Source organism: Dunckerocampus dactyliophorus, chromosome 4, assembly GCF_027744805.1.
Source record: "Dunckerocampus dactyliophorus isolate RoL2022-P2 chromosome 4, RoL_Ddac_1.1, whole genome shotgun sequence".
NCBI lineage: Eukaryota > Metazoa > Chordata > Actinopteri > Syngnathiformes > Syngnathidae > Dunckerocampus > Dunckerocampus dactyliophorus.
Window position 1 is genome coordinate 18,447,668 of NC_072822.1, and position 27,947 is coordinate 18,475,614.

The 27,947-nt window shown below is 40.3% G+C and overlaps 1 protein-coding gene across 2 annotated transcripts; it reads right to left on the reverse strand.

The window, feature by feature from the left end:
* Positions 1 to 2,913: 2,913 nt before the first annotated feature.
* LOC129179984 (phosphatidylinositol transfer protein beta isoform-like) lies at positions 2,914 to 27,885 on the reverse strand. Of its 2 annotated transcripts, XM_054773917.1 has the most exons (10): positions 27,807 to 27,885; positions 23,315 to 23,345; positions 20,640 to 20,785; positions 20,230 to 20,467; positions 20,054 to 20,128; positions 19,858 to 19,941; positions 17,837 to 17,914; positions 11,749 to 11,859; positions 11,068 to 11,190; positions 2,914 to 5,034 (listed from the first exon to the last, which is right to left on the reverse strand). In XM_054773917.1, exons 5-10 carry the CDS (start codon positions 20,117 to 20,119, stop codon positions 4,987 to 4,989), a joined length of 510 nt encoding a protein of 169 aa, XP_054629892.1. In that variant the 5' UTR covers positions 20,120 to 20,128; positions 20,230 to 20,467; positions 20,640 to 20,785; positions 23,315 to 23,345; positions 27,807 to 27,885; the 3' UTR covers positions 2,914 to 4,986. The 2 variants fall into 2 exon arrangements, with proteins under 2 accessions (XP_054629892.1, XP_054629893.1); XM_054773918.1 differs by lacking the exons at positions 20,230 to 20,467; positions 20,640 to 20,785; positions 23,315 to 23,345; positions 27,807 to 27,885 and having other exon boundaries at positions 20,054 to 20,181.
* Between the last annotated feature and the right edge of the window lie 62 nt (positions 27,886 to 27,947).

Below are 27,947 nucleotides of genomic sequence, written 5' to 3' on the forward strand. Positions count from 1 at the left end.
GACAGGGACTTTATTTTTTAGGGAACCTTGGGTAAAAGTGTCTGTCTTCTCCAGAAAGAAAACTCAAGATGCTCTGAAGGCTGATATTCATGTGGTGTTGATGAGGGAGGGGGGTGTGGGGTGAAAAAAGCTTTCACTACAGTTTTTGTCACCTGGTCGCTGGAGAACCGTCTGTATATCTAAACCCAAGCTAGATTTAGCATCATTATTTCACAGACAAACACTAAATCTTTGCATATCAAAATACTTTGAAACATGTCTGCCATCACCGCTGCAGCGTGCTTCGGAAACATTCATGTTCCGCTGATAAAAGCTTAGTGAACAAAACCCCATTAACAATACAAGAAACAAGTATAGTCTGCTGCAGCGAGGGGGTGAGGGGAATCAAGATCATGAATATGGAATTGTTCCCACACTCTTTCTAATGCTCTTGCACATCATCTCCTGCGAGGTCTATGTCGAGTCCCCTCAAATGGAGACAGACAAGTTAAGTATGACAAACTGATGGCATGGTCTTTTTTCCCCCCCCCGAGCCTCCAGTGATGACAAATGCAGCTCAGGGCTGCTGCTGAGGCGACGTCATGACAATGGACAGTCACACTAACACTCCACTCAGCTGTGATTTAGCGCCCAATTTGTCTCAATATTTTACTCAATGGGACAAGATAGCACAAGTGGGTGTCCTTTTCTGGTCTTAATTCATGGTGGCGAGCCCTCCCAAAAGACAGACATATATTATCACGGGGGGGGGGGTTGCCCAAAGAGACAGTTCCTTCCGTCGTTGTTGGACAGCGTCCTGTGTAGTTGGGCCAGTGTGGAGTGGAGCTGTGTGTGTCCTCTTTGGGCCTGTCACTCAGCTGCAACATCACAGCATCGTGGGTCAGAGCAGGTTAAGCAGCATCTGTCATCAGAGAGGCTCTATTGTATTGTACTGAGGGGAGGACTGCGACAGTCAACGCTTCCCCACGTACACCTACCGCACCTCCCAGAACAACAGGAAAGGCTCGTGAGAATCGTTGCGGCTAAAGTTGACCCAAGCTGAGGAAGTACTTTTGACATCACAGTCAATGTGCGGTAAACCCAAAATACATTTCCTTGCCAAAGAAAAGCTGTAACCCCCAGGCAAAAGTGGCCCCAAAGGAGGCTCCAGCACAAAAACATGCTAAAACTCTGAATGGAATCTTCACTGGGCCGCTTCCTCAACCACTATTGCAGCAGGATGTGCGGCAAACACTTTTATCAATGCAGTTTAGCACAATTAAGAATAAAGTGGAACTTTGGTTAGCATCCGCCCAGGTTAGCGTGTTTTTCAGTTGACATTGTAAATGTACACCACAATTTTGCCTCGGTTTGCATGCATTCTCCGGTTAGCGTACAATACGAAGCGCGTCTTGTGTTGCTAATACACTGAGTGCGTCCAATTGCATGTTGAATGAATGGAGTCCAACTATGTTCTTAATGTGTTGATTTTGTTTAAATGATAAAATGTCATTGTTAGCATCCTATTAAGTTTGCCACTACATGGAAACAGGACCTCGAAGTCAGCTGCGTCGCCCCATCTATGATGTCATCAGTGGTTTTTATAGGTTTATAATCATAGTTTCACATGCAGAAAGCAAGTCTAAATGCATATAAATGACAAATGCACATTTACCTTTACTTTTACCTTCATTGATGACGTGACTTCCCAGAACACGATGTGGCAGCAAGATCAACACAGACATCAACTTCCTGCTTTGTCATGACTAGTGCTTCCCAACTTCATCATTTGCAACTTTCTTTGGCTCCATTTTAGGTTATTGATGTGGGAAACACTACTGAATTCAAAAAATTACTCATGGCAAAACACAAACGTGGTGTCCATGTTGACCTTGCTGCCACACCATGTCTTCACTGAAGATAAAAGTAAGCTAAATGTTAATTAATCCCTTCCACTCGTGTATATGCATTTATAATTTATTATATCATTTGTAAGTGCCTGACAAAAGCCTGGTCACTTATCCAAGCTGTAGGAACAATAAATAAAGTTTTTTTCATTTGGAGTCAGAAATATCTTATATGAAAGGCAAAAGCCTCTAGATTAGGCTTACTACAGCAAAACAGTACAAAGTTTTGTATCAAGTGACTTGTCAGGCACTGTATAAAAACTTGTTTTGTGTTAACATTTTTGGCTTTCTGGAAAGGATTAATTGGATTTACATTATTTCTTTTGGGAAATATTTGGTAAAGTACATTTTGGTTGGAGTCCGACCTTCTGGACAAATGACGGCAACCAAGGTTCCACTTTTTACAACTGCAGAGCTCGCTACCAAGAATCCATCTACAAAAAAACCTATACTTCTCTTCAATATTTATGTCTTGTCCTGACTCATTTTCATAAAAATAAAAATGAAAAAAAAAGGGGGGGGGGGGGGTGAATCATTGTGACATATTCCTACATGTGCTCCACATGGGAGACCCATAGGCGGCTGGATAAATGCCTACAGAAAAATATTGTGAGTTGCTATGGAGCAGGTGGTGCGTGGGCAAGCCTGCCCATCTCCTCTTTTAGAAACAGAACAGCACTACAGTATTAGCTTGTTCTAGGTCAGCAATAAAGGGTTTCCTTTCAGCAGAACAAGACTCTTCTTCCAAACCATAACAAAGGGTAATATCACAGCGGGCAGACAGACAGTCCTTCCTGCTCTTTAAAATCAACTCTTGTTATTTTGTGACTTTTCCTGCAGCTGCAGGTAATTTGAAGCTTGGTGTCAATCTTCAATGTGCACACATTTCTAATGGCCATAGATGGCAAATCGAATAACGGGAAGACAATACATGAGTTTACATGGGGTGAGAAACTTCAGGATAATCCACAAGCCGTTTGTCTTCAATGGCAAATTGCAACATAGAGCCTAAGGACAAAAGTTTGTTTTCTCAAAATTTATTTAATATTTAGATAAGATATGTATACGTAATGTCACACTTCAGAATCTAAAAGGCAGAAAAGGCACATTTATACATTCATTACAATGTTCCCCTGATTATCAAAATCAAAAACATTTAAAGGAAAGTGTTTTGAATTCTTTAACAGTTGTAGATTTTATCATTCAGGACAGGAGAGTATAGTTGATGCAAGAACGCAATCTTTCCACCTCGATCAGATTTCCATCCTGACAGTTGAGCTGAATTGTTGATATACTTTTGAGCCAGCGGGTTATGTCAGACATGCAGGAGTCACCGATCTAGACATGTAAATGTTCTGTACAGTTTACATGGAGGGTTTTTCTGAAACATTTCTGGATCATCTAAAGGACAAAATCACCTTTAATTTGTAGCACAAGCTATCCCAACAATCACTTCGCACCTGAAAATATAATACTTCATTACCAATTAACACAGGTGGAAAAAAGAAATCGATGGGGCCAACAATATCCGAAAGGTTACAATGTTCACTCTCTGTCCTATTTTACCAGATCACAATTGCTGAATACATGTAAACAATTGAATTGGCACTTTGGATCTGTAGGACAAATACAAAAGAAATGTCTTATGGTTCTCATGATTACACAAAAATAAACGGTGGAGAAGAATCACTTGTGAAAGGAGTGAACCGCGTGAACAGCACATGTATGTAATACTACTAAAGAATCAAAATGACAGCCTTGTACTGAAAGTGCGCGTGGAATTGAAACTCAGGGCTCATTAATATGGCATGCCCATCAAATAGTTGGTGGCCCTTGAGAGAAGTAATTCACAAAACACGTAACATGAAATCAAATTACATTGGAGGAAAAGTAACAGCACAAATAATCATGTAGCCCTGCAATTACTGACTCCCAACAAGTAGCTGCTACAGCAACAGCAAGTGCTAACCTTCAGGTGTCAGTCACGAACAAGCGAGGTAGCTAAAGAGAGCAATTGGTTGCAGCGTTACAGTAGTTGATAGGTCCGAAAGGTTCAGCGGTTAAGGCAAGCTGCAGGTGAAATTGATAAAACACTCAGGTAAACACACCAGGCTGATTGGACACCGTCTGCTCGGCCAGCTGAATGAGGCTTCTGGGACGGACTGGGTGAGGTGCTAAGATGGACTGAGTAAGATGGGCAAGACAAAGGAAGCTAAGGGGAGTAGCACCATTCCCCTTAGGACAAGCACGATAGTGAATGCCACGTTGTATGCGAAGCGTGAATGTGTTGGGGAAATGGGAATGAAGGGAATAAACATCCAAATTAACATTGCCTGGCTGATCAAGCATGCAAGTATCTGCCCAGGTTCTTCTGAGAGGTTCAGTCACTGCAAAGGTATTTGCACCTGTGAGTGTGTGCATGTCTGTTTAAGCCTGTTTTAGATGTGTCATTTGCATGTGTGCGTGCGTGTGTGTGTGTATAGAGTGAGTATGAAGACCTGCACAGGCATGATTGTCAGTGTTAATAAGATGCAGTGCTTTTGGTTAGGTAGGCTGATGATGGAAGGATTACAATGGGCTGAGGTGAAAAGGGTGTTAGTAATCTCTTAATGGTTGCCGTGGAGCAACAGGAAGGAACACGAGTATGACACACAAACACCGAGGAATGCATAGCGTTGAGCCAGTGTGTCGAGTTAAAACCGTGAGTGAGATAGCACTTGGCATCATCTTAGGTGGAATGTTTTGGGGGTAAAAACCCCAAAAGAGCCAAGGTAACACAATGAAAATATTTGGTCCAGCATCTGCCAATAGCAGTTCTAGCAGATCAGTTTACTTCTGTGAAATGTATTTTGATCAAAACATTTGTTTTCATATCCATCCAGAAGGCAGAGAAATCTAAATGAAGTCAGTGAAGATGGTGGTGGTTTCTAGTAATCAATTCCTCATCCTCAGATGATAGATGGCCTATGATTGGGTACAGGATGGGGATCTGCTCTATTGATTACAGGTCCCCATCTCGAAAGTGATAAGGGTAAAAAGTGCCACAGAAGAAGCCCTATTAGCAGCCGCCATTGTGGCCATCTAAAATACTTGTGTTGCTTTATTCTTCGGCAGCACTCGTTCCTCTTACTTCACCTTTGCTGCGGAGCTGTGGGGAAGCAGAAGAGCTTGTTAGGTTATGCAAGCTAACAGGTGAGGATAAGTAAGTGGATATTTGCAGGTTTAAAAACAAAAAAATCAATTGCCTGCTTGTGGGTAGAACTTTTCCAAATGTGGTTGCACATACTTTTTTTTGTTATTATTGCATTACAAAACACTTCACAAAAATAGAATTTTCTGTCCTTTTTCTAAAAACCTATCCAAACAGTACTGATCAAGTATCTTGTTTATTTTCTAGGTAGATAAAGAGCATCTATTTCAGATTCTCCCACCCTGAGGCTGATGGCTTTGGAAAGCCAATTAGTGGTAGAATCTGATAGCTGAAGACGTTAATGGAAGAGTTCAAACCAACTGTGGCTCTAAACAGAAAACCAGACAGATCTGATAAAACGGCATGAGGATTCACCCTGCTCCTTCCATCCTCCCCCAAATCTTCTCTCCTCTTTCACTCAATCATTGCTCAGACTGTTTTTCAAAGGCAGAATTCCATTTGTATGTTAATGAGGGAAAAGGAGCCATCTTGAAGGTAAGCGCTCCTTTGGCCTTCACTTCTTTCCATGTTCTCTGACAGAACCTTTGCACATTGGCATGCACAAAATGACTATTTCAGGAGGCACCATGCACATTGATGTCTGAGGTTGTCATTCACCCAGTGCAGTCAAGAAGTTGAATAACGCTGTGTTTACGAGCTGGCATCGCACGCTAGCACCATTTTGAACGACGACGACAACCTCGTCCCCACCACGGTCCACTTTGATGCAAAGCAACATTTACTTATTCAAAGGGAAAATGGGAAACACATGCTGGGACAATGCTGTATGCTGGTAGACAGCAAGGAATGTTTGAGCCTGGCCCGTTTAGGCTACGCCAGTACAGTTCAGCCCAGCCCAGCGTGAATTTACTTTTTTTCCCCCTTTTATGGCCAAAAGTTCTAAGAAAATCAGTGGGTAAGGTTTCACAGAGAATGTGATTCACAGAAATGAGAAGCCTGTGATTTACGTCTCAAACATGTATTTTTGCTGAGGATTGTGGGTGCTAAGCTTGATCTGGGCTTCTGTCTTTAACTTTAAAAAGGGAGGGCTTCTAAAATGTGCATGCATGACTGTGAAAAAGGTTAGTAAAAAAGGTTAGTAGAGATGTATTGAAATATCCAGAGGCACATCACTAACAAGTGTACACAGTCAACATGTGCTCATATAAACATGGTATGTGGTTTTAAAGGACCATTCCGCAAGCTTGTCTAATCTGGGGCAATAAAAGAATTCAGGGTGTACTATACTGTAAAGGCAAATGTCAAAAATACATATGTGCACAATTTCAGTGAACAAAAAGTCCATAGACAACACCAAAAGGGTGGATGCAGCAACACAGAGCCCCCCCAAAAAATATGGGAGACTGGCCTCTACCTGTCCAAGCTACCGTATTTTCACGACCATAAGGCACACTTAAAAGTCTTAAATTTTCTTCAAAATGGACGGGGTGCCTTATAATGCGGCGCGCCTTATGTGTGCACCAAGTTCCAAAATCTGTAAATATTGTGTGACTTTGATGAGCGTTCCGCTTGACTGACTGGGAGCATTTCCTGCCGACACACTGCTTATAAAGAGGAAAGGCGGACGTGACTGAGAACAGCATGCGGACGTTAAAGAGGGAAGGGTGCGCGTGAAAGAGGACGTATCCTCCTCCTTACGCATCCAGACAGGGTTTCATTTTTTAGATAATCAACAATTACAGTGGTGCGAAAAAGTGTTTGCCCCTTCCTGATTTCTTATTTTTTTGCATGTTTGTCGCACTTTAATGTTTCAGATCATCAAACAAGTTAAAATATTAGTCAATGACAACAACTGAACACAAAATGCAGTTTTTAAATGAAACTTTTTATATTAAGTAAGAGAAAAAATCCAAACCTACATGGCTGTGTGTGAAAAAGTGACTCAACCTAAATAACTAAACCTAAACTAAACCTAAACCTAATAACTAGTTGGGCCACCCTGAGCAGCAACAACTGCAGTTAAGAGTTTGCAATAACTTGCAGTGAATCTCTTACAGCGCTGTAGAGGAATTTTGGCCCACTCATCTTTACAGAATTGTTGTAATTTTGCCTGATTGGAGGGTTTTCCATGAAGCACCTTTTTAAGGTCATGCAACAGCATCTCAATAGGATTCAGGTCAGGACTTTGACTTGGCCACTCCAAAGTCTTCATTTTGTTTTTCTTCAGCCATTCAGAGGTGGACTTGTTAGTGTGTTTTGGATCATTGTCCTGCTGCAGAACCCAAGTTAGTTTCAGCTTAAGGTCACAAACAGCTGGCCAGTCATTCTTCTTCAGGATTTTTTGGTAGACAGCAGAATTCATGGTTCCATTTATCACAGCAAGTCTTCCAGGTCTTAAGGCAGCAACAGCCCGAGACCATCACACTACCACCACCATATTTTACTGTTTGTATGTTCTTTTTCTGAAATGTGGCGTTACTTTTACGTCAGATGTAATGCGACACACACCTTCCAAAAAGTTCAACTTTTGTCTCGTCAGACCACAGAGAATTTTCCCAAAAGTCTTGGTGATCATCAAGATGTTTTCTGGCAAAATTGAGACAAGCGTTAATGTTCTTTTTGTTCAGCAGTGGTTTTCATCTTGGAAATCTGCCATGCGGGCTGTTTTTGCCCAGTGTCTTTCCAATGGTGGAGTCATGAACACTGACTTTAACTGAGGCAAGTGAGGCCTGAAGTTCTTTGTATGTTGTGGGGTCTTTTGTGACCTCTTGGGTGAGTCTTCAGGCCACTCCTTCACCACTATTCCATGTTTTCGCCATATGTGGATAACGGCTCTGACTGTGGTTTGCTGGAGTCCCAAAGCTTTAGAAATAGGTTTATAAATGGAGGGTGTGGGGAATCACTTTCACACGGTGCCATGCAGGTTTTTGCTCCCTTAATAATAAAGGTTCATTTAAAAACTGCATTTTGTGTTCAGCTGTGTTGTCATTGACTAATATTTAAATTTGTTTGATAATCTGAAACATTTAAGTGTCAAACACTTTTTCACAACACTGTATATTTCTTAAATTGATATTGTGCATAGGAACAAACTATTTATTAGGGTTGCTCCGATGGAGCAGCCACCGATCAGTATTGGCTGATTTCCGTGAAAAATCATGTGATCGGCACATGCTGATAAATGTCTTCCAACGGCAATCACAAGAGCCGATCACCTGTGGGTCGTACTTTTGCAACCCGCAGCGATCCCAGCACGCAGTGTAGTGTACTTGCCCTAACGAATGGCTTGGGCAGCATTGTCCTCCCACTTTCCTTCAGTGCGCAGGCGTGCGAAAACAAAAACAATTACTGCTGTGTTGAACTTAACTGCCAACAAATGTAACAAAAACTATCTTGCGGGGTAGCATGTTAAAAAGGTTTAATTTAATTTAATTTTAGTATGGTGAGTTTGAGGCTCGCAATGTGATCATCAGTCAAATGGCAGTTAACGAAGCCATGCGGACATGCAGTCAGAAGGCTAAGCAAATAACCCGAAAAATGATTTAACTCGTCGAGCGAAATGAGCAGTGTTTGTCAGTGGTGGAAGATACCAGGTTTGCTCTCTCATTTACCTGGAAGTCCTGCTAGAGCTTCAACAATGTACTCTCACATCCAAAGTCTCCTTAAAGAAGGCGTCTCATCATCTGTAAGTTTCACGAGTGAAATAAGTAAAATATGCTTTGGTCTAAATTAAGGTGATTTGTATGGTTCTTTTTTTCATATGATATAGACAGTAGCAGGGGTGCAGCCAGGAATTTTGGGTCCCATGGGGGAAAAAAAAAATCACGTTGCTGCCCCACTTATTACTAATGTTATTAATAATTAGCTATCTTTAATGCCCCCGGGCATACAAGCGACCTTGGAATTGTCCGGACCTTTCCCCTTTATACGGCACCATTTCGGACTGAATCTTCACATTTTTTAAACAACATAATAATAGTAATAATGTTTGACTTCCCAACACATCCACCATGCTAATCATCCTTCTACTTCTGGTCAAATTTTATCTTCTTGGAGGCCATTGTCCTGTGATGACTACAGCATAATTGCTCAGCCTGATGGATGCTATATGCTAGCTACAGCTAGCTGCTGGGAATGCAGCTTTTTATTTTTGATGGTCTTCAATGCTGCTATCCACGATCTTAACATAATTAACACAATATTTATTTCTTCTTTTCACAATTTCATTCCCAATCTTAAGTGTTATATATCCCCACAAAAACATCACAATCCGGGAGATTTTTAACTTCAGTTGGGATGTCGAGGGACAAGGGCAATTTTCGAGAGGTTGGCACAGCTATATTCAGCAGAACTGAGTGAAGCCATCTTTCAAAAACAAAAATGTTTCTGAATTTCTGACTGGGAAGGCGTTCAACCTTTAACTGATGGCAAGAAATTTTAATGTTAATGATGAAATATTGGAAATTGAGTACAGTCGTCCCTCGCTATATGGCTATATTTTTTTAATAGAAATTAAATTAATAAATGAACGCTCTTTTGTGGTAGATTTATTAGTCAAAACATATTGAAATACAAGTGATATGTAGTATTATGGTCACTAGGCAGCAGTGACGACACGAAATATACTTTACAGACAATACTTTACATTACATTGCCTTAACACTGCATGAAGTCATGAAGTCAGCCATTGCATGTTCGACATGATAGAGTGTGGAAATGGTAAGTTATTGGCTTCTTAACTTCAGAAGAAAAAAATTCAAGGCTAACTAGTTAGCTCGCTAGCTAGCAGAGTGCCTGCTGCATAAGAGTTGCAATGTTGTGTAAACAAAGAATAATAGGACTAACAGTGACTATAGGGGTGTTATTTCATGTCTACATGGCTTCTAATAATGTTAAAAACCATATTGAGAAAGTCAGACAGGTTTTCTAAGCTCTATGGAAATATTCCATTTATGAAAACTGAATCCTATATCGCGAAAATTAATTTAACACAATCAGGTCTAGAACCAATTAACCACTATAAATGAGGGACGATTATATTGCTTTGGAGGAATCAGCACAGATCGCTTTTCTTATTAGGGACGGGGCAGATCCGATCCAGTATAGCGTACTTCATGGATCGGAAATTCCCGATACCAAACGCGGAGATTTATAATCCATGAGCCATGTCTGTGCTTAAGTCTTGTCAGTTTTTGCCAGCAAACGCAGCCAAAAGAGCATCAGCCAAATGTAGCTGTCTCCACCCATGCACTGCAGCCGTCATCTTCACTTGCACCGCACGCACGCATTCACAGTCACCCCAAAATCGTTGAACATGGCACATATCTTCCGGGTTAATACAATATCACACTTTCTTATAGAGAGCCGTTTATTACAGCCTCATAAAAACAATAATGATAACGTAGGGCCGCACGGTGGCAAAGTGGTTAGCATGGTGGCCACACAGTCAGGGGATCGGGAAGACCTGGGTTTGAATCTCCGCTTGGGCATTGCATGTTCTCCCCGTGCGTGCGGGTACTCCTGTTTCCTTCCACATTCCTACCACAGGTATGAATGTGGTCGTTTGTCTATATGTGCCCTGCGATTGGCTGGCGACCAGTCCAGGGTGTACCCGCCGCTCGCCCAAAGTCAGTTGGGATAGGCTTCTGCTTACCATCACGACCCTAATGAGGATAATGTAACAACCTGGAAGTTACGTGAGATGGTAAAAGTTCTGAGTTCTCCGACTCCGAGAAACCGTGAACGCGTCACGCTGAACACATGTGTGTGTGCGACGCTGCATGCGTAGACACAGCTAAGTTTGCTGATATTCTTCTACCTACTCTTCCAAGCAAAGCAATACCTACTGTCTCACTAACCAAAGTTTGTGTGAAGACAAATTTATATTTGAAAAATAAATCATAAGAATTTCACATTTGTTAAGCGTTTATTCCTCTGAATAATTACATTCTCATCAAGTGCACTTATTTAAAAAGGTATCATATACACGAGATCAATCAAAGGTTTTTTTTACAAGCTCAGTGTACTCACCTCATCCAGCTCCTTCTGGGTTTCTGCCTCCATCCGCCGAATATCATCCATTGTTAGGTCCACCCACTTGTCAATCCAGCAGAAAAGTTGACGGTGGAAGTTTGTGAAAATCCTCTTCTCTTGCTGAAAGAAAGTTGCAGGGTGTTAACTTTTCTGATGTACACATTTGTAAAAATTTGAAAATGTTGGAAGTACAGTCATCCCTTGCTACATCGCAGTTCAAATATTGCTCCCTCACTCTATTGCGGTTCTTCAAAACAAAACAAAAAATTCTTCTCCCATTCTGCGTGGAAGTGGTAAGTTTTTGGCTTCATACTTTGTCCTTCTTCCCCACTCCGTCTAAAAGACTTAAGTTTAGAACAAATAAATTGGAGGCCAACTAGTTAGCTTGGTAGCTTGCTACATGCCATGAGCGGCAGCCGTCTCTTACTGTATGTATAATAGGGGTGTAAAGGTGACTATAGTTTTTTCATGCCTACAGAGATCTAATGTTAAAAACCATATTTTAAAAATTCACTTATCACTTATCGCAGCCGGGTCTGGAACCAATTAATCGTGATAAATGAGGGAGGACTGTATACCTTTACAGGGAAAATGATCATGCAAATGTAATTAATGGTAGCAAAAATATATACATCAAAAATTGTTAAAAGATTTAAAAGTTTTACACGTGGCTCTAACCTCATGGATGAAGCTTTCCACTTTACCCTGCAGGCCCCACCATTTAAACTTGACTGTGACCAGTTTGTAGGCACACATTCTCGGGCAGTCAGTTTTGGAAACCAGCTCTTTCTAGTGACAGAAACAGCAAAAGAATCACAAGAAAGAAAGGATCAAATCCATCTAAAAGGCTGTAAGTGTAACAGGATAAAGAAGACAAAAAGTTTCATATGAGAAAATAAAATCTAACTAATCTTGGCAGCATTTAAGGCAAAAAAAAAAAAAAATCATTAATACATAAAGCTCTGTGGATGGAGTTTTCTGTGCAAAGATAAAAGCGCCGTAATCTATAACACACTTTCTAAACCCATTCTGTGTTCTGTACTGTTCTCTGAAGACAAGAAAAGAAGAGAAAGGGGGAAGGCGGTGGAGGAGCAAAGTGGATAAACTCTAGATCAAGGGACCTGTTCTCTGCCTCCGCCCCGACAGTGACACCGTTCCCGACAGGCATGGCTTTGTGGCCACAGAAGGCAGATAAAACAGAAGTGGAGATGCGATAAGGGCGTTGTGGTGCAAAGCTGGTTACATTATTAACACCTAGGACCTGCTCGCCCCCAGAACAGTCCCAGAGAAGCCTCAGAGAACACCTGTTTAATTAATCAATTCATTCTGGCTCTGCAATCCAGGAGAAAATGCCACAGACCTGCCTCCTTCGCCCCCATCTTGCTGGTGTTTGATGCTGCCATCAGTGAGCAAAGCGAGAGAAGGGAAATGAGAAACATTTCTAAATTTGCAGTGGGTTTAGAAAAGTTGTCATCGCAAAAGGAGAACTTCACATGAAACGCATTCTACATCAAAACGCTTTCGGTGACATTTCTTCTCTCCCTCTCTGTACCCCACTCAAAGGAGCAGAAGTTTTCAGAAATACAAAGCGAAGCGATATGCAAGCATGTGTGCATGCAGAGATAGACAAGAGTTGTATTGCTCCGTGAAGCTGGCACAAATTGTGCCTCTGTTGTCGCATAACTACTTTTCCCCCCAGGTTTTTTCCATGTCCACTGTGGATGAGAAAATGATCTAATTAAAAACAAAAAGCTGCACTTCTTTAGTCATACAATTAAAGCTGCTTGGCTGCCTTTGTGCTGAGGAATTTCTGGAAGCATAAAGAAAGTTTTGCAATGTTAAATTTAGAGGGCTCAGATTCTCAGCGCTGTTAAAAAGGAAGACTACAAGATCCTGTAGTACAGTATATGGGGGCGCAACAGTCCTCCAATCAAATGTTTGCACAGGTTACAGCAACGGCCAGACACTGGCACGCTCATTGCAGTCATGAATATCCTTAAATTTTGGACTCTTAACTAATTTAGTTGAACCATTCTTTTTCTGGGTGGGACGGTTTGACGACATACAGTTGCACTCAAACTTATACAAGTCATTATTACATCAATTTTCAAAATGTACTTTAATAATTCTAAGCAATTCTGGCAATCACTTTTTTCCCCACACGGGGAATAATAATAAAAACTTTCATTTAAAAAAAGCATTTTGTGTTCACTATTGTTGTCATTTACTAATATTAAAATTTGTTTGATGATCTGATTGAAGTGTGACAAACAAAAAAGAAATCAGTAAGGGAGCAAACACTTTTTCCACACCACTGTACACACATTTTTAATTTCCAGTGTATAAGACACACCATTGTTTAAGCTGCACAGACTAAATTTAGAGAGAAAAACAGACTTGTATGTACACTCAAAAATATAAATGCAACACTTTTGTTTTTGCTCACATTTTTTATGAGATGAACTCAAAGATCTAAAACTTTTTCCACATACACAATATCACCATTTCTCTCAAATATTGCTCACAAATCTGTCTAAATCTGTGATCGTGAACACTTCTCCTTTGCTGAGATAATCCATCCCACCTCATAGGTGTGCCATATCAAGATGCTGATTAGACACCATGATTAGTGCACAGGTGTGCCTTCGACTGCCCACAATAAAAGGCCACTACGAAATGTGCAGTTTTACCACACAGCACAATGCCACAGACGTCACAAGATTTGAGGGAGCGTGCAATTGGCATGCTGACAGCAGGAATGTCAACCAGAGCTGTTGCTCGTGTATTGAATGTTCATTTATCTACCATTAACCGTCTCCAAAGGCGTTTCAGATAATTTGGCGGTACATCCAACCAGCCTCACAACCGCAGACCACGTGTAACCACACCAGCCCAGTAGCTCCACATCCAGTATGTTCATCTCCAAGATCGTCTGAGACCAGCCACGCAGACAGCTGCTGAAACAATCGGTTTGCATAACCAAAGAATTTCTGCACAAACTGTCAGAAATCATCTCAGGGAAGCTCATCTGCATGCTTGTCGTCCTCATCGGGGTCTTGACTTGAGTGGGCAAATGCTCACATTCTATGGCGTCTGGCACGTTGGAGAGGTGTTCTCTTCACGGATGAAGCCCGGTTTACACTGTTCAGGGCAGATGGCAGACAGCGTGTGTGGGTGAATAAAACAAAACTGCACATTTCAAGTGGCCTTTTATTGTGAGCAGTCTAAGACACACCTGTGCACTAATCATGGTGTCTAATCAGCATCTGGATATGGCACACCTGTGAGGTGGGATGCATTATCTCAGCAAAGAAGAAATACTCACTATCACAGATTTGTGAACAATATTTGAGAGAAATGGTGATATTGTGTATGTGGAAAAAGTATTAGATCTTTGAGTTCATCTCATAAAAAATGGGAGCAAAAACAAAAGTGTTGCGCTTATATTTTTTTGAGTGTATATAAGCTGCATCTGACAAACCGCACATGTCCATGTCATAAAAAGGCATTGTGGCACACATGATTCCATGAGGACCAGGCAGCTTTTAATTTGACAGAAGTCAATCATGAGCTATGAGAAAACCCACGAGCGTGTGATGATTTTAGCCCTAAGATGACACCGTGAGCTAGACTGTTATAGTGACTTTTATTGATATCCTGCGATTTCCTGCTCGTCGTGAGTTCCCTTATAGCTTGTGATTGGCTCCTGCCAAAGAAAGAGCTACCGTTTCCTCAATGACTCACGAGCGGTACAGAGTATTTAAACAATTAGCAGTAGTTCTGAAGTATAGATGGCACGGGATTAGAACATGGTCATAAATTAGCTGCACCGCTGCATAAGCCGCAAGGTTCAAAGTTTAAGAGAAAAGTAGCGGCTTATACACCAGAAATTATGGTATATACAGACATAAATTCTTATATTTGGTTAAATATCCCTTAGTGTCGATCAGACACTTTTGTAGCCAATTTTTTTGTGGCACCATTATGGCTAGATATTCGACCACTCTTCTTGGCAGAACGGTTACTTTTTGTATGTTTTAAGCATAGTCCACAAATGTTCAACAGGGTTCAGGTCAGGGTTTACACCATTTTGTATGTGTTTCTGATCATTGTCCTACTGAAACACCAAACTGAAGTCCAAATTTTTTTGATTTAAAAGGAATATGGAGGTGAAGTTCCCCTCTCCATCCACTTTGTGCAGTGCACCAGTACCACTGGCAGCAAAACATCCCCAGAGCATGATGATACCCCTGCCATGCTTGACAGGTGGTACCATGTTCTTAGGTTTGAAAGGCTCACCTTGACTCCTATAAACATACTTATTGTAGCTAAATAGCTCAAACTTGTGACCACTAAACTTTTGTTCAGATGGCATTTGGCTTGTTTCAGTGGGCAGCTGCAAATTTCTGTCAGACTTGAAGGTATACATTTCAGGGCAGGGGTTTCTTTTTGTGGTCCGCACACTCAGTCCACAGTGGTGCTTCACTGGTAACAGTGACACTGGTGGTTTCTGGGTTGTTCCTGTATCTCACAACCAATACTCTTTCATCAGAGGGTGACAATTTTGGTCTTCTTCCAGACCATGGCAAAATGGTGACACTCAAATAACATGTAATTTGGAGCAATTGTCTGAACGAATATCCTTGTAATCTGCAGTTTACAAATGGCCACAAAAGACCTGCTCAATGGGTGTCCATCCTCCTTAGATCTTCACTGCATAGGAACATAAAGTAAATTTAAAATGGTAAAATAGTCAAATATCTTGTCACCGTAACTACCTCTTATGAGAATTATAATAAATATGTATGAAAATGAAATAAACGTGCGGCGGTTAGCCTTTTAGCTTGCCTTGCAGCGGCAGCGCTTGTTATTCGTTTACTCTAGCGAACTCGTGCCTCTCAACAGTCCGAGTTGAAGCCTCAATTTTCAGAACCCTTTTCTGGTTTTGTGATCACGAAATGTGGCCAGGAAGATGCCAAATTGGTTTAAAACTCCAAATCTCAGTTATCGGCCTCCTTAACTACTAATAATCGGTATTCATCCTGACAAAACCCATATCGGTCGATCTCCATTACAAAATCACCCTGGGAAAAGAACTGTCCAAATAGGTAATTAATGCAATATTTATGCCTATGATGAATGTATGTAAACTCACCATAGCTGTATATCTGTGAAACAGAATTGCAACGTGTCCAACAGAATCACTATATATATTTGTGTTCTTGTTTGCTTACACAGACAAACAGATGAGACAGACACAGAGAGATGGAGACAAAGATAAGTCAAACTTGGAGAATAAAACCATTATTTGCCCTGGCAACTTGAAATTTCTATTACTCCAATTAGAAGTGAGAAAGTGGTGATTTGTCTTCATCAACCGACACCTACATTCCTGCAGCTTCACTCCAGCTCAGTGTTTTCCTGATAAATACAGACCGATAATAGTGCCGTGGTGCAAAACACCTTTACGTATTCAAAGTGTGCTATACCCAAGTAAAAATTTAACTTCACTCTGAATCACTCATGTTTACATGTACTAAATTCGTCAGATTCTCTCCCCCCCCCCCCCCCCCCCCCCCAAAAACGATCTATTTTCACACGTGTATGTGAAGTCTGTTTCCATGCACTATTTCTAATTCAGTAGTGCCTCTGAAATGCTAGATGACACTAATGCTTCTTTCAGCATGGCTATGAATGTAGTTTACCTATTGCAGTCCGAGGAGGACAGCTGAATGCAGAGACGACATACCAACATCAGTTTGCTGATGTTGGTATGGTGTGGTTTGACAGACTGTAAGCACTTTTGTTTTGCAATAGAGAGGTTGTTTATTAATCACCTCCTTGTCGTCCTTCCAACGTACAGGTAGACGTTAAAATACAATGTTTATCCTTAATGATGGTTGTGACAGTCAAGCGACTGTATAGTGTATTCTTCCGCCGCTGCTGCACCCTGTAACTAGTTCTCAAGCAAGTCTTGCGTTTACGGACCAAAACTTATGGGAGCACGTTCATTACCACATGTCGCAATACAGAATGCTGTAAACAGAGGACCACATGTAGATTTTGTTTGATTTTACAGCAATTTTAAAAGTTAAAAACATATGGCAAGTGGCAACTCATTGATGCTGCGCTGACACAGAGGAAGTTGAATATGAAGTGGAAAAAAATGTAAAAACCTTAAATTTCACGTTCATTGCACTGCCAAAGATTTTTTTCAAAGCCACAGGTGATGGCAATAAGAGTGTAATCAGTTGCATTCATCATGTGCAAGATTAAGACATTTTACAGCATTCACATTCACTACCTTACATCTACGTCAAAATAATCACAAAAAAAGTGATATTTTCTACGGGAGTGGAACAGTGTATGACAGTTCTATTGTTTGTGTGCTGGTATGTACAATGTCACGCAAAGTTGTTTTTAGTAAATCACAATGTCCGCATATGCAATTTTCCAAGTCCCATTTTTTGCTTTTATAAATGAGACACCTGGCCTAAACGTCTGGACGTAGTTGTGAAAAATACAGCCCTTGCCCACCTTTTTTCCCCAGCTGATTGAGCATATTGAATTGATCGTTAGGAGACAATAAAATATTTGGGAGGGAAAAAAAAAGCTGAATACTCTAAGGCTGAGCACAATCTGTTCCGGTCCACTGTTCAACTTCTGATTTGCAAAGAAGACAAGGACAATATTAACTGTAATGACAAATGACAACTGCAAGACACATTGTACCATGTTCCAAACAAAAGTCCAATATGAGAAATACCTTCCAGTGAGGCCCAAGTGGTCCTCTTCCGGTCTTAACTGACTTGAATATGGCGGGGTCCTCATCTGTCTTGTAATCCTAGGTGACAACTGACAATTAATAAGGCATACAATACATCCCCTTAAAAACAAACAAACATGCTTCAAACTCAACAAGCGTGGGAAAAGTCATTTGAAAACAATCAACATTTCCACATTTAATAAAAGCTAATAATTCAGAGTACAACGAGATTAAAACGTGACGATATTTCTCGTTTAAGAGAAAAGCCGTCTCCCAAGAAACAGGGCAGCCAGAAGTCTATCAGACTCAACTATGGTATTGCTACTATGAATGATAATAAAGTTAATATGGAAGTGGCAGGATTGGAACCGCACAATACGTGCTTGGCGCACACTATAAACCTCGCAATCCCAGCTGCACTTGGTGTTCTCAGTGTCACTGGTCAGTTTGCGATGTGTCTGATAAAACTATACCCCAGATGCATAAAGTAAATGGGTCAGTTTTTTCTTATACCCAGTGTTGCTGATTATTGTTCTGAGTAATATCACTTGATCAAGTCTTTTCTAATATTCCACACTACAAAATAAGTAATGAAACTATGAATGATTGACTATGATTGACTATGAATATATCGAATATCGTACCGGCCAATATCAAAACATGTGATACTATTTCAGAAATTCACTACTTCCTTCTTCCGAACACTAAGCTGTAGCTCTTTTGTGTAAACATAAAACTAATCTACTGCAATCTGTTGCCTTTACAATTCAGTTAAATAAAAGTCTGTTTGTCCAGTCCTACATTGTCGTTGTCTTCTTCTTGTAAACCCAATATCGTGTATCATCTCGTCTTGTGAGCTGAGTGTATTGTGACACCCCTACTATTAAAACAAATAAACACAAAGTTTGGCATGTTTGTCATATCCTGATCATACTGTTGCTTGTGTGAATGAAATGCAGAAAGATGCCAGCTGTAATAACTCATGTATTGTCTATCCTACTGAAAAACACTGAGCATACAGAGCACATACATTAACTTCATGAGAAGGGCAAGAGAAATAGAAACTTGAATATATCAAATGGGTTTCAACTTATCAATTGCTCGAGGGCCCAGCAATTTTAAATAAATCATGATGTGCCTGCAGCTAAAAGCTATTTTTCAGGGCTATCAGCCAACATGAGGGTGCAAAATGTGTGAAACACACACGCATATAGAGGCACATGCGCACACACACAGCTAATTTGACTGTTTTAATGCTGAGCGCTTGAGTCGTACAACAATGCAGTGTGCTGCACTAATGAGGTCTGTGAATCGATGTGCCATGGCAGACAAAAAGGAGCAACTCAAGTAAACCAGAGTGTGTTAGAGCCCAAGTGTGTGCGTGTTTGTATAGTTCTGCCATATGAAGAACTGCGAACTGTAATTACACTAACAAACTCATCGGTGCCGGCGGTACGTCCCAGGCCCTGCAGCCATGCCCGAGGCTGAGGGCTGATAGGGCCCTCAGACACAACACACTCCTCCAGAAAGGCAAACATGCCCACCTCGTTAACTTGGCCAAGCAAACAAACACGTATGCGTGCGTGCACACAAACACACACAGATACGTCATACCACTTACCAAACACACACCGCCAAAATGTAATGAGGCAATGTGATATTAAATAACAGCAATAATATGTAACTACAGAAAATCTTAGAAATGTTGAATTTTTTTCCCCCTGAACTGCAAAAATCATAGAAATCTTATCACATCATCATCTCAAATTAACATATGGTATGTTTAATTACATACATTATATAAAACGTTTCATTCGCCGATCAAACAGTTCCACTGTTATGATGGTTGGATTAGAATTCTATGTGAAAGCTTTTATAAAACACTGGACATAAAACAGATAATCTCTTCACAGGAAGTGTTCAGTTTAATGATAAGCATGCAATAACAATGCTTGTCCACATGAAGGCGTAAAACTGTTTTTAGGTTTAAATTTAGGTGAGTCCAATGAATTACTACTCACAGCAGAGGAAACTTGGCTTCTATCTGCAATGTCAACAGGCACAATCGTAACTTCCTTCCATGATGAACGGTCTACGTTGTGCACCTAAAAGAATAAACATAAAAATAAAATACATAATGCCTGAAAAATGCATATGTAGGCCAATACACAAACTAAGATGCTGTGTATTTCCTTTGTGTAATGCGAAGATCCTCACATTTTCTTGTGTTCCAAGGTCCGGTTTATGCCACGTCTCAATCTTGATGAAGAAATTGTCTTCCATATACTCATTCTGCAAAAATTATTATTTTTATTACAGTATTAGAATGCACTGAATTATCATCTAATAATGTATTGATCAAAATACAAAGAAGCAATTAAAACGACACCTACCGTCACAACTGATAAAGCACAGTCATAAGGAGGCAAAAGAAAAACATGTTAGTTATGAAATATATTCAAACACAGTGAGTAAAGATAATCATTCAGAAAATGGTGGAAAGTATAAAGGAAATGTCAACTATGCAAACAGGACTCACTAGTTTTGCAGTAGGGGTACGCGTTCCAAGCTTTTTCATGAAATACAAAGGCACCTTCTGGTGCCAACAACCTAACAAACCCTGGAACTTTACTGTGGAGTATTGTAGGGGGAGGACAAAGAAATACATTTGGTGTAAGTATAAGTAACATTTGCTATAGTGCTCTGCTACTACTGTAAATCACATATCAATAATGACAATACTGCCACTAGCTGGTGCCATACTGCAATTACACTGAAAAGAAAAAGTCAACAGACCACAAACCTTTTCAGATGGTAGATTTTGTGTGTATACTGTCCTTTTTCACCATCTCTCTCATATGGCTCATTCTTGAGTACCTCAATCCCCTCACCACCGCCTGTCTCATTTTTACTTGCTTCTGCTACCGAGAACAACTGACCCACTTGATACTGTAACACAATCATCAAACCAGTTTAAACAAAAATTAGACATTTGGTTGAGAGACTGACTGAGCATGTTCAATCGATTTAAAAAAAAAAAAAAAAAAAAATCTCAGCCACAGTGGAACCTCCCAAATGTCCAAGCATCAAAATATTAATTCTGAGGCCATTTGTAACAGCTTATGGATGACGTCATGTAAGACATTAGCATAGTGTACAATGACTCAACCATTAAAACTCTGCATGTTAGGGGTGTCACGAGACATCCAACTCACGAGACAATGTACAAGATTGGGTCCACGAGAACGAGACAAGACGAGATTTTACCCAGTTATAATATATAATAATAATATACATTACATCATAGTAATGCAATGCTTCCTTTAATATGTCATCTTTCACTTTGTAAAGCTGCAGTATTGGCGTTTGTGACATGTATTTTCACACAGGTAATTCGTACTGTCTTGTCATATTAGTTGCTAGTAGTTATTAGTATCAAAATTGTAACTTTTTGTAGTTACATTATGCCTTTTTGCTCTATTTTTACACTTTTGCAGGGTTTTTGTTTATTTTATTTCTGCCATTAGCCAGGTTTCACAGATGCCCCTGCGCCACACTTTGGACACCTGTGCGTGTTTGGCGAGCCAGACTGTCTGTTTTGCTAGGAAGGCTAGTGTTGCCAGGCGATGGAGGAGTGTGTCCAAGCTCTACCTTCTTGGCTCTGTCGAGCTGCATTGTGGAGGGGTTTATGCAGCTTTTAGACTGGCATTGTGATACTTATATACAATCGGAGGTGTGCGCTGCGGTTACTTCAAGCAAGAAACACTTCCCTTTTAATGCGCACCCCTACTAGCTAAATATAGCGACCATGTCGCTAAAATTGTTAACATGGACCTCTTCTACCTATGAGGTGATCGCTGATGCTTGCACAGTGCGCTCAGCCAAATATAACAAGCACACATAGAACCGCTCTGTGATTTAAGGGTGTGATTAAGTCCAAACATATACGTGTTTTGATCTGACGAATCTTCAGCAACCTTGATCAAATGTAGAATTACTAGAGCTTCTACTTGGTGACAGCTGTTCCTACAAGCCGTTTTTAGTTCCTGGAAGTTTTACAATGAAACAACAGCCACATGTCACTTGCTGATTGCTGAGAATTCTGAGGTAGGTTGGATTGCAAGGTCTAGAGCAGGCGTCGGCAACCCGCGGCTCTTCAGCCTCCTTGATGTGGCTCCCTTCACCAAGTGCGGTGAATTTTTTCAACACCAAAGTAAGGGAAATGTGCATTTTCGAAAAGAATGTGAAATATCCGTCGCACCGCAAGTCCGTGAACACATCTAGACTGCATTCTGACTGCTTATGGGATGAGCAAGGGAGGGGGACCTAGTCTCACTGCGCAGGAGAGAAAAAAGGTGAGGGAGTTTAGAGAAAAAAATCTCCCAGCGACATCAGGAGAAGTCTTTGCATTTGTCACTAGTCGCTTTTGAGAAAATAAGTCACCAATAGGGTTTGGAAAGTCGCCAGATTTCGTGAGAAAATCGCCACTGGACTGCACATAACATGGGAAACAATTCATAAATGGAGAATACATGAAAGAATCGTTCATAAAAATATCAGCGCGTCTCTTCTCCGAATTAAAAAATTTAAAGGGAAATGATTGAGAAAATCAAAGAAAGCCTCTTTTTTCCAAAGACAGTCAAGAACAGGACCAATAGAATGGTTACTGATGACAATTTAGCACAGGTATGCAGATTTGTGAACTCTGATGGACTTTTTTTTTTTATCTTAAAGTTGGCTACATTTTGTTATGGGATATATTATGGGGTATATGGGAATCACTCAGTAAGACTTACAGAGTAAAGTGTTTAAATGGTTTCAGAGTAGGCCTACAAATGTAGGCACACTTCTGTTTGATGAATTTTGTGGTTGTAACAAGTTTATGAGTTGTGTAATGTTTTGTGCCTCCCGCCTATTTTTTTTTTTTTTTTTACTGAAAGGGGAAGCAAACTGGCTCTTTTGATGGTAAAGGTTGCCGATCCCTGGTCTAGAGTGTGCATTAAGCACTTAATGTACGGTTCCAATAATGCCTTGCACATTGCCACTTCCATATTACTGTATTATCATTCATAGTAGCAATGCCATAGTTCTCAATCTGAATGGCTTCTGGCTGCCCTGTTCTCGGGAGACAGATTATTTCCAAACGAGAAATCTAGTCAAGTCTTAATCTCGCGACACCCCTATTGAACGTGTTTTGATTTTTAACTTTTCTGCACAAGTTTAGGGACTATCCACAAGATGAGATGATAGAGAAGTATACGTTGTATGTTAGATGACAAGCTGTCCAAAGCAGTGTTACAAAACTTTTGTCTGTCATGAAGATGCACATTGTTAATTGTTCACAAAGGTGGTGTTTGTTTCTCGATTTTTTTTTTTTTTTACAGTCGTTAAATTATTTTTAGACAAGTGTGAGAATATCCCATAGTGGGGACACAAAGGAACAACAATTTTAACCATTCAAGGAAACAAATGACTCACCTCCTCAACACTACAGGGTAAAACCACACGGCTTGTCCAGCAAAAGAGAAAGAGACAGAGAAAGAGAGTAAGAGAGAGAGGGTGAGAAAGAGAGAGAGAGAGAGTTAGATAGTTTATATTCATGAGTTAGACATCTGTCAGTTTCAACACAGTATAAAGCATTTGATCCTAGGAATGTGATGTCACCAATTTCCCTCATTAAAGGCATTACTGCCCAGTTGGACACACTGCTTGCTTGAGCAGCATGTCAGGAACCTTGCTAGACCTTGGTGGAAAGGCTTAATTTGGCATAAATTAACTATATTCTTCAAATATTGTTAAAAAGCTCAGTAAGTTAACTTAATTAACTGTTTACTTTTCCTTTAGAGTTTGGTAAACTGTGCCCAAAAAAATGATTATTTGGGGATCACAGACAAGACAATAATTCCATTCTTCATCAAGAGTTTTAAACAAAAAGGCCACAGTAACAAATAACAATTAATTCCTATGCTAAGTGATGTTGACTTTTAGCATTGGCAAGGACTACACACACATTGTGATGGATATTACTTGCATCAAATGTATGTTATAGTCATGTATTTAAATAATGTATTTATTAGGGCTGTCAAAAATAGTGCATCAGCTAATTTATTTAATTAATTATGTTAATTTTTTTTGCATAATTAACGCATACGCATCATGGCAAGCCACGGCTGTTATGACGACAGTCAGACGCTCTTTTGTAACTTTATTCTGACCTGAACACAACAGCAGTGCAATTCCAACCCCATATACTGTATGTGTTTTTCAACTAATACATGATGTGTTTATAAAAAGGCATAGCACATAGAAAATCGATGGATATTCACAAAAACATCTTACCAATATCAATGAGTCATATTTACTAGCTATTGAAAAGTTCTATATGCAGCCACTGAGTATTTGCAAACAGCTGAAAAATTAAGCAAACATTAAGTGAAAAAAAAAAGTTGACTACAAACAAAATAAGAATCAAAACATGCATCACATTACTAGACTCAATACAAGGGCTTAAACTACATTTTATGTTACAATGGAGCTTCTTTCAAAACAAATAAATTACTTGGAACATTTTCAAAATGATTTGCATGAAGACATTAACTTCTGAATGTATGAGCCCCTAGAAGTCCTGCATGGGAAGTATGAAGTGAAATGGCACTCTCAATATCTGCACAGGGTTTCCACTACATGTAATTGATCGCAGCGGTGCGCCACTCCAAAATAAAAGCCGCCACACCTTAAAAATGAGTGGTATTTTTTAAACTTGAAAACAATTTTAATAGATAGGGATATAGATATTGCCCACGATTAGATTAAAAACGATCATAAAAATGTTTCACTGAGCTTTATTTTCATAAGCATGCACGGGAATTGCTGTAAAACGTGTAGTCAACTGACGACAGCTTGTCACATGCTAAAGCTATCTATGCTAGCGTGTGTGATCGCTCACGTTTCAATATCATTCCACTTTCCGGCGTTTTGTTTACATGTCTGGCAGTCGGCATCTAGCTAGCTCGGCGCTACAAGTGGCTATTACGTTCATGTGATACATCAATCATCATCACAACTTACTTTTTTAAATGTGTCACTTAATCTTGCTCTCTTGTTATCATTATAATACTTATGGCTTGTCTTCAAAACACTAGTTGTGTGTCAAAGTTGTGCAACAGAAACATGTAGTGTGTACAGCTTTAGACAGTGGCGCTATCACAGGTGTCTCCAACAGGTAGAACGTATGCTAGCAGTAGCTCACCAGCTGATGTTGAGTAGTTCACTAAAAGAATATTTGCTTCACCTCTTACTATTTTTTTTTTTATAAGTGTTCTATTCAAACATGCCACCTTTACTTAATGACAAATGAGCATACTTTGTAGAGATGTGCTTTGGAAATAAAGTGCCACTTTCATGCTGACAGTGCTCTCGGCAACAGTTTTGCAATGTTCTCGGTTTAAATGTTCGGCTAGTTGTCGAAAAAAGTGAAATAAATAAATAAGTCATAAAAAAAATTTCTGTCATTTGAAAAAAAAAATAATAATTGCAGACGCTGCAGCGGCGGAAGTCTGCCCTCCCATGCAGCCCACCACCAAAAAATCCTAGGGGAAAGGTCTTAGATAATAGTGGACATGTGAAGCAAGTCAAACAAGCACGCATTGCCATGCATGAAGGTCATTTTGCTACAGAAGGTACGGTTCTTCATATTGTGCCATAGAAGAAAGTGGTCAGTCTGAAACTCTACGTACTTTGCTGAGGTCATTTTCACACCTTCAATGACAATAATGGGCCTACCAGCTCTCTCCCAATGATTCAGATCCAAAACATGACACAGCCACCTCCTTGCTGCCATCACAGCCTTGTTGAGATATGCTGGCCTTACTCTACTTCATCCATCCAGACCACCCAAGGTTGCACGGCCTTCATCAGTAAACAGGATTGTTTGAAAATTAATCTTCATGTATTTGTTGGCTCACTGCAAACATTTCTGCTTGTGAGTATTGGTTAGGGGTGGCTAAATATTAGGTTTATGCATAACTGCAAGCCTCTGAAGGATCCTACACCTTGAGGTTCATGGGACTTCAGAGGCACCAGCAGCTTCAAATACGTGTTTGCTGCTTTGTAATGGCTTTTTAGCAGGTGCTCTCGAGTCGATGAATTTGTCTGGCATAAAACCTCCCATTATGCCTTTATCAGCACAATCCCGGCTGTCATTTCAATCAGCCACAAATTTCTTCACCGTACAATGATCACGTTTGAGTTTTGTGAATTATTGAATGTTTCCATGCTTTGTAAAACCCTATTTGCATAATAATTTGGAACAGTTTAGGTGTGAAGCTGGTCTTAAACTCACACTGTACAAGTTAAGCACCTAAGTCAAAACTAACGAATGAAATGCTAACACAATCTTGTACGATATTTGTCAGTCTTATAAAGAAGGATGCAAGCTACACTGCATGCTGTGAAATGAGTAGATTGTTAATTCTGGCTACGACGGAGCAAATAGCCTCTAAAAACGCAGTGTCATTGATGTACGGCCACCGATGATACAAATTGTTGTCATGGCACTGGTGGCAATAGTGGTTGTTTGTGGTATTTAGGTGCACTGAAAAGAAATGAAAAGAAGGAAAAGGGAGAAAGACAGTTTACACTTGTGGCAAGGGAAAATGTGCCAACTTGGGATGTCGACGTTAAAGAGTGGGAGGTGAACCACGTTAATGCAAGTTTACATAGACTGTTAGCGTTTGCTTTAGCCAGCTAACATGACCACAGTGGACCTCTGAGAATGGTCCGCCTCCATCTCCTTTGTGTTTGGCACTGATGATAGGGACTGATTCTGGACACAGTTATATGTACTATGTCATTTAATGGCATGTTCCCATTGGTTGGTTTGATGACAGCTGTCCTACACTGACCGGAGTTGATTGAACAAAATTTCAAGACAGGCTTGATATCTGTCATAGACCATGTTTAGTCACAAGACACCTTCATTGTTGAACTTTCATCCTGTCTCACTGCGAGATGTATGAACAGTTTTTGAGGTAGGATGACAGATTATTCCCGATTGTGAGTCTTATGTCTGAGACGACTAAAATCTAAATTTTATATTGTGCACACTGTGTTTTTATATACGTGGGTACGATTAAAGTCTATGCGGTACTTCCAAATTAGATTGCATCCAGTGGCATCACAGTAAACGAAGCATAATGTGTTCATTCATTACAGTTAATGTGATTTGACATTACTTTGAGGGAAGAGCAGCTGCCGATATAGGTATTGGAAATGAAGAGCTGAACAGTATCGGTAAGAAAGCCAATATCGAGCACCTCAAATACGATTGTTTGATTCTACGGGTTTTGTTTGGCCAAACTTAAAGACTCATGGCTAATTGCTAACTAGCACAACGTAAACCCTTAGTGAATGCAGACATTACAGCTAACGAAATACAATACATTTTAGTACACAAAAACGGACACAGAGGGTAGTCAACTATGTATGACAACATGTTTTACGTAAGACAAGATAACCTGCCATTAACACAACGTTAATGGAGTGGAGATAACTACAGTAGCACCAGGTTACTGCCCACTCCTGTTAAATGGCTAGCTATTAGCATTCGGGAATCGGAAGCTAACGTATGGTTCAAGTTAGACAAAGTTTCACTTCACGGAAGAGGAGCAACACTTTCATATTGTAAAATCGCACGTAAGCTATGCCCTTACATGTCAATATGTAAGTTACTCTACATGGACATATGAGAAACAGATAGCTAACGGCATCTGTCAACGCCGGTAGGCCACGGAGTAGTGCTTGGGCAATCCCACCCTTCCCTCGTGTGTATGACACACAATGATGAAAAGTTTCCGAGCGAGTGTGCAACCCATCAACCCTCACCACCCACAATCTAAAATCCTTTTTAAATGGTTTGACATGGTTTTAAAAGACGTCTAAAAGAATGTCTAGACAGCAATATCACACTTACTATTCCCTGGTGATGACCATCTCGTCGTATTTCTTCCGACTGACCGCACAGCCTGTAGCTACCGCTGATTGCTGCTGACAGTTGAATCCCGCCCCTCGCTGTGGATGATTCGCTGGACGCGCTCACTTGTGTACATCAGCC

Excerpts from the sequence above, each read along its gene's own strand:
- LOC129179984 (XM_054773917.1), bottom strand. The coding sequence starts at position 20,119 with ATGGAAGACAATTTCTTCATCAAGATTGAGACGTGGCATAAACCGGAC. Across the intron at positions 19,942-20,053 it reads ACCTTGGAACACAAGAAAAT|GTGCACAACGTAGACCGTTC; the intron begins GTGAGGATCTTC and ends TTATTCTTTTAG. Across the intron at positions 11,191-11,748 it reads TGGAAAGCTTCATCCATGAG|CAAGAGAAGAGGATTTTCAC; the intron begins GTTAGAGCCACG and ends ACTTTCTTTCAG.